Source organism: Malurus melanocephalus, unplaced genomic scaffold (genome assembly GCF_030028575.1).
Source record: "Malurus melanocephalus ecotype Western Australia unplaced genomic scaffold, MMel_1.1 scaffold_75, whole genome shotgun sequence".
NCBI lineage: Eukaryota > Metazoa > Chordata > Aves > Passeriformes > Maluridae > Malurus > Malurus melanocephalus.
This window is the reverse complement of record NW_026623307.1, coordinates 1,594,270-1,600,269: the sequence shown is the minus strand read 5'-3', so window position 1 is coordinate 1,600,269 and position 6,000 is coordinate 1,594,270. Positions and strand designations below refer to the sequence as shown.

At 50.1% G+C, this 6,000-nt stretch overlaps 1 protein-coding gene across 2 annotated transcripts in view; it reads left to right on the top strand.

Annotated features, from left to right (window-relative positions):
- DVL3 (dishevelled segment polarity protein 3) overlaps window positions 1-6,000 on the top strand; it is a 32,613-nt gene continuing 26,613 nt past the window's right edge. Inside the window, exon 1 of one of the 2 annotated variants that reach the window (XM_057367143.1) lies at window positions 1-244. In XM_057367143.1, the coding sequence (XP_057223126.1) occupies window positions 78-244 (167 nt within the window). In that variant the 5' untranslated portion in view covers window positions 1-77. The remainder of the gene's footprint in view (window positions 245-6,000) is intronic. The other variant, XM_057367144.1, reaches the window with a different exon arrangement.

Sequence of the window (6,000 nt, the reverse complement as noted above, 5' to 3'; positions counted from 1 at the left end):
CCGGGCCGGGTCCGGGGCTCCGGGCTGGGACAGAGCAGGCGGCGGAGGCGGGGGCCTGGCGGCCGAGCAGGGGCGCCATGGCGGCGGCCGAGACCAAGATCATTTACCACCTGGACGAGCAGGAGACGCCGTACCTGGTGAAGCTGCCGATCCCGGCCGAGCGCGTCACCCTCGGCGACTTCAAGGGCCTCCTCAACCGCCCCAACTACAAGTTCTACTTCAAGTCCATGGACGACGACTTTGGGTGAGCGCGGGCCCGGGCCCGGTCCCCCGGGGCCACGCGTGGAGCCCGGGCCCCATGGGCCTCCCCGGGGAGCTGTGGGGGGCGGCCGGGGAACATCCGCCCCTCACGGGCCTGGGGCCGGGGCTTGCTTCTCCCTCGGCCCGGGACGTGAGGCCGGSACCCCTGGGGTGGGGAGGTGCCCCCCGCGTGCCCGGCGTGGGGAGGGGACCCACATCCATCCTCCATCCCCTTTGTCTGTCCTGGGAGAGGATGAGGATGGTGACCCCCGTGGGTYCTGTCTGGGGGGCTGCGCTCTCTGTGCACCCCTAGGACCTCACCTGGAGGAGGTTGGTGGTGATACCCCGCCCYCCGTGCACATTCTTTGGGGTTCGTGGTCCTTGGGCGCTGCCTCTAGCGACAGCCCCACATCGTCGGATCCCACATCAGCTCTGGGGAAGCTGCCCCATGCTAAYTCTTCAGTGAGGGAGCTGGTGATACTCTGCTACTTCAGGTGCCAGAGGCACCTTGGAGGAGACCATCACCCCTGGAGAAGATCCATCATCCCCATCTGAGGGTCACCCCTTCCCTGTGCTTAGGATGTTKGGCCAACACCTTGCCTGAGGTGGTATCTCYCATGCAGCCCACATTGGGGTGTCTRGGGTGGCATCCCCAGGTTGTATCCTACTCAGGATTGTCATTCCATGCCARAAGGGCTTGGGCATCTCCCACTGTGCCTGCCTGGGGAGAGTGCCCCTTGCTTTATCCACCAAAAGGGTGGAGGGCAGTGCCACCTTCATCAGCCCTTTTCAAGAAATGGATTTAGAAAGTTTTGTTCTCCTACCATCCATTTTGGGGAGGGTCATCCATTTTGGCAGCTTTTTCCTTCGCATCTCATTTTTGGGAAGAATGAGTAGAGGGGACCAGCTTTCTCCTCTTCTGGCTCCATGAAAAAGAAGTGAGAGCTCTTGATGTGCTGCCCATCTCTGAGCAGGGGTGCATGCAAGATCCAGTGTACCCACATACATGTCCTATCATCCAAGTGAGATGTCCCATGCTCAATCTCTGGGATGGGCTTTTATGGAAGAGGAGTGCAGCCCTGCCTCATATCCCATATCCCTCAGTGGGATATGCATCCTGCAATGCAACTCTCTTCCAACACTGGTGTTTCCATCACTCTTGTATGCCCTTTGGTTCCTCCCATCACATGTGCCACTGTGGAGATGAGGAAATACGTTCTGTCCCTTTTTGGATGTTGTCTCAATGATCTTCTGGGGAGCCCCTGCTGTCTTTGACCTGCGTAAAGTTGGTTACTGTTCTTGGGAGCAAGTACTATGTGAAGCCAGCTCCATGTAAGACCCTTTGTCTCTATTTTGTCCAGTCTTCCTACATTGACTCTCCATTAGCTTTTTTGAGCATCTCTGTTTCCATCCTGGGACCATAACTTCTCTTGGTTTCCACAACATGTGACCCTTTACCATTCATAAGATTTTGTTATTTGAAGGAATTGCATGATCCTCCTTCCCCTGAAGGTTTAGTGTTTACAGTAGATCTTGTGTATGRAGCTGGGATTGCAAAGTGTTTTCAGTTTCATAGTCTTTCCAGTGTCTTCTTGCAGAACCAAATACTTCTCTAGGCTGTGATTTTGGCTTGTACCCCATGTTGAACAGGGCTGGGCCTGTTTGGGGYTTGGATGACATCTGTGTGGCTGCCTCAGCAGGGGGTGCTCTCCCYTCCTTAGCCAAATTATCCCAGTGCCCAGGTTCCCCTTAGTTTGGGAGGTGCCAGCTTTGAGATGAGGCTTGAAATTTGGAGTYGCTCCTTTGACCACAGTCTGGGATGCTTCACGTCCCTAAATTCCTCTTGACCCAGTGGAGAGCTTTAGTCCTCAGAAGCTTCCCATTCTCTCCTGGCAAACAGAAGTCCCCAGCCCTCATTTTCCATAAATTTCYTCAGCAATATCAGTTGTCTGTGGATCATTTCCTGTCCCTCAGCTGTTGAGTAGCGTTGGGTGCTATGAAACAGCTGGCTCTCCCTGTCTCAAAGGAGACCCTGCTCGTTGGTGAGAGAAGTGAATTCTCCATGCAAGCTGTTTGTAAACAAATGCTTTGGGATCCTTTGAAATGTTGTTCTTGAAGTGAATTCAAACTTGTCTTGAATGAAACATTGCCATGTGGGTGGGAGAGTGCGTAACTATAAACAAGGTTTAGCAATAAATAGCAGCGTCTCACATTGGGAAGAGGGGTCTGGGGCARTGAAGTTTTGTGCTATGCCGTTTTATCCTCCTCTGTTTCTTTAACGTTACACAAGAGGAGGTAGACAGTAGATTGATGAACCTCAGAAAGCAGCATAGGAAGTTGTTGTGCATGATAATGAGGAGAAAGGAAAATCATTCAGGAAGACACTGTGACTTTAGTTTCATTGGAAATGCATGGAATGAGATTCTTTTTGTGGCCAGTTCAGCTAATTTGTTTGGGAAGCATGAACCTCTCTGGAAGGGAAGGTGCAGCTCAGAGGGGTTTGGGGGCAGCCTGTTCCTTGGAGAAGTCCTGGGCAATGGGTTGTGCAGTTGGAGCAGCACGTGGAAGGCCTGGGGTATGACAGAGCACGCCTCTCGTGGTGTCACCATGGATGCTTCATCAGGAAAGCTGTCTCTGCCCCTTGCCAGAGAGCTGAAGAATGTGCTGGTGCTTGGCTGGAATGGGTTGGGAACAACCAGAGCAGTCCAGCTGCAGCCTTGTCTTGAGAAGCGCTGAAGCCCCAGGCAGSACTCAAAATAGAATCATAGAATCATTTTGGTTTGAAAAGRCCTTTAAGATCATCAAGTCYAGCTGAAAAATTTCATGATCCCTGGTAATTGATGTCCATGCAAAAGTGAGCCATTGGCCTGCAGGGAGAATCAGGAAGGGAAGGGCAGGAGGCACCTCAGCAGCTTGACTGTAAATGCATGGGCAATTAGTGAAAACCAGGAGGAGGTTAACAATGGTGGCATTTAGAAGCTATGTGACAGGAAAGAGTGTTTCACTCAAGTGAATTCCACAAGTGTATTCCTCTCAGCCCCTTCCCTCGTGGGATTCCTGTAGGATGCATTCTGCCTGGCTTGTGCTGGGCTGGTRTCTGTCAGCTGGGCAGTGTCCAGCAGTAAGACCCAGGATAAAGCCCCTCAATGAGAGATGAAGTGGATGGCCTTAGAGCAGCTGATCAATGAGGAGGAGGCTTGCAGGTCCCATGGCTCTGCTTTGGACCTTCTGCAGGATCCCTGTGGCATAAGCCAAACTTTTCCTCTCATCTGTTATTAGGAATGGAGGCATCTTGACTTCCAGGGCCATCTGGAGCAAGATGTGGTCCAATGTTTCCTCTCACCTCTGTGTCCCAGCCTGAATCTATTTCTCCCTCTTCCTCCTTTTTTTCCAGGCCATGGATCTCCAGTCTGGTATTCCCTTCAGCTCACCCGATCCCCAAGGCTGTATCACAGCCGCAGTCTTGGTGTGTGGGATTTTTCATTCTTTTGTTTATCCTGTTAATATTTGCTTGCTCTGGAAATCAGAGCAGTGATGGAGCAGCTTCAGTGTTTACATCTCCTTGGAAATGTGAACTGAGGCTCCCCTGAGTGGATGTGGAGTTGTCAGGCTATGGCAGGAGTTAGTGCTCAGCTTCAAATTAAGAAGACCCCAGAGTGGTGTCACCTATGGGTAGGGAGGAAGAGAAACAAGAAGACTTCATGTGTCTGGTCCTGGGGRGAGGAGCTGTGAGCAGYAGTAAGGCTGCAKGGTTTTGTTCCTGATGCAGAAGGCTACAGCTRTACCTAACAGGATGCAGATATTCATGCCCTTGTTGTCTTTGTGTGTTGCTAATCCCAGAACTGGAGGCACATGAAGATCAGCTGATGGTGTGAGTGTGGCAGTGCATAGGTGTGGTAGACTCTTCTTGGGCCTGAGATGCTTTGTGTGGATGCATCTCACTGTAAAGCGTTGAACTACCCTTGGCCTGCAAACGTTGCACTCATTAGAGAAGGAAGGTTTTTTCATGCAGCTTGAATCTTTTCATTCAGTGTTTCACAGGTWGGAGCTGTGTGCTGGTCAGCAGGASAGCACCTTAGATCAGTGCAGTGYTGTGACCAGTTATGAGATCAATGTTCTCCATCCGACCACCCCCAGGTTTTTCATGGGAACTTTTAAATTTCTCATTTTTTTGTTCCTAATCCATAAAATGGAATCTCCAACTGTGCCTTATCTGTGCTTTGACTTGTCCAATTGACACTGGGAGCTTCTTGTGGGTCTTAGCATGAGAGAGCTCTCAGTTCCATAGAGGTGCTGCAAGAATAGGACTGTAAATTCTTCTGTGCATCTATGCAGTTGGAAAGGGGATGAGTGTTCTGATGGTCTGTAGTTTGCTGGGACATTGGCTTCAGTCATATGTAAAGTGTTTTCTCCTACCCAARTCAATCATGAGAAATTCACCTGGCTCTGGACAGTGTGAACCTTTTCACCAGCCAGGTGTTGTGCATGTTTACCTTAGCTGAACTACAGGTTTGTCTTTTCATCTGGTATGACTCTGTGAATATTCTTGTTCAGTTGAAATGTTGTTTCTTTTGATTCATTTTTTGTTTCTAATTGATACTGCTCATTTTCTATCGATCAAAAGGTGTTCTCACAGGGGCATGCTAAAGTTTAGGTTAAACTTTCAAAGCAGTTTAATGAGTGCAGTTTGTGTGTCCGGGTAAATCCTTAGCACCTGKCCTGAAGTTCTGCCTTGTCTTTCCGAAAATCGTAGAGTGCTTGTATGTCTGAATTTCTTYTGCCTGTGAAGGAATCACTTGGGTGATATTTTGCTTATCTTCACTTGGCCACCTCCCCTCTTCTAGGCTGGAGAGCAGAAAGACCCCATTCTCCTTCAAGGGGACCACTGCTCCCTCCCCATCCTGCTGGCTCTACATTGCTGGGAGGACACCAGTGATACACAGTGGTGGCATGGTGCTGCTCCTCCTGCTGCTGCTGGTTTCTCCCTCTTGCAGTTCTCCATTCCAGTTTTAGTTTCTGAGCTGTGGTGAGTGATTCCTTGGTCTCAGCTGTGAAGTGAAAATTAGTATCCRACTAATCAGTGATCTAGTATCTTAGCCAGACCTGCTTAATTATCACTTGCTCTCCAAAGCTAGGTACGAGGCAGTGATTAGGGCAAGGATCTGCTGGCAGAACAAAGCGGGTGCTGCTGGAATTCCCAGTGTAGGGGTCAGATCTGTTGGTATTTGGCAGCCTCCTCTCTGTTCATGTGCATGAGGAAATGCACTGATGCTCTCTGAAAGGCCAAGTAATTTATTTTTATTGCAGGATCTTTTTGAAATTGATGCCAGTGGTGACTGTCCTTCTGGCTGGAAATGCTGAGAGCTGGGGAAGGAATCCTAAACTTAATAAGCAGTGTCAATTTCTAAGCAGTGGTGAGCACTGGCATAGTTCCCYGCCTTTCCTGCCAGCTCTTTGTAGCATGAGTTGGGGGAGTTGTTTTATTTTGATATTGGGAACTTTAAAAATTTATTATTTGGAAACTTTTGCTGTCTGCTCAAAACCTTTGCCTGTCCCATGCCCCTGGTGGAGACTGCCTCCATGTCAGTTCTGGGAGAGGTTGGCAAGAAGTCTGTGAGTGAAAGGGCCTACAAAACTCCTTTGCATGCTCACGTGCTGTGTGGTGGTCTGACTTGACAGCATTGGCCCTACTGGAAGGTGGGCATCACTTTTTTCCAGTTTCTGGTCAGTCCCTGTCCTTTCTGTGTGGAGGGCAGCACT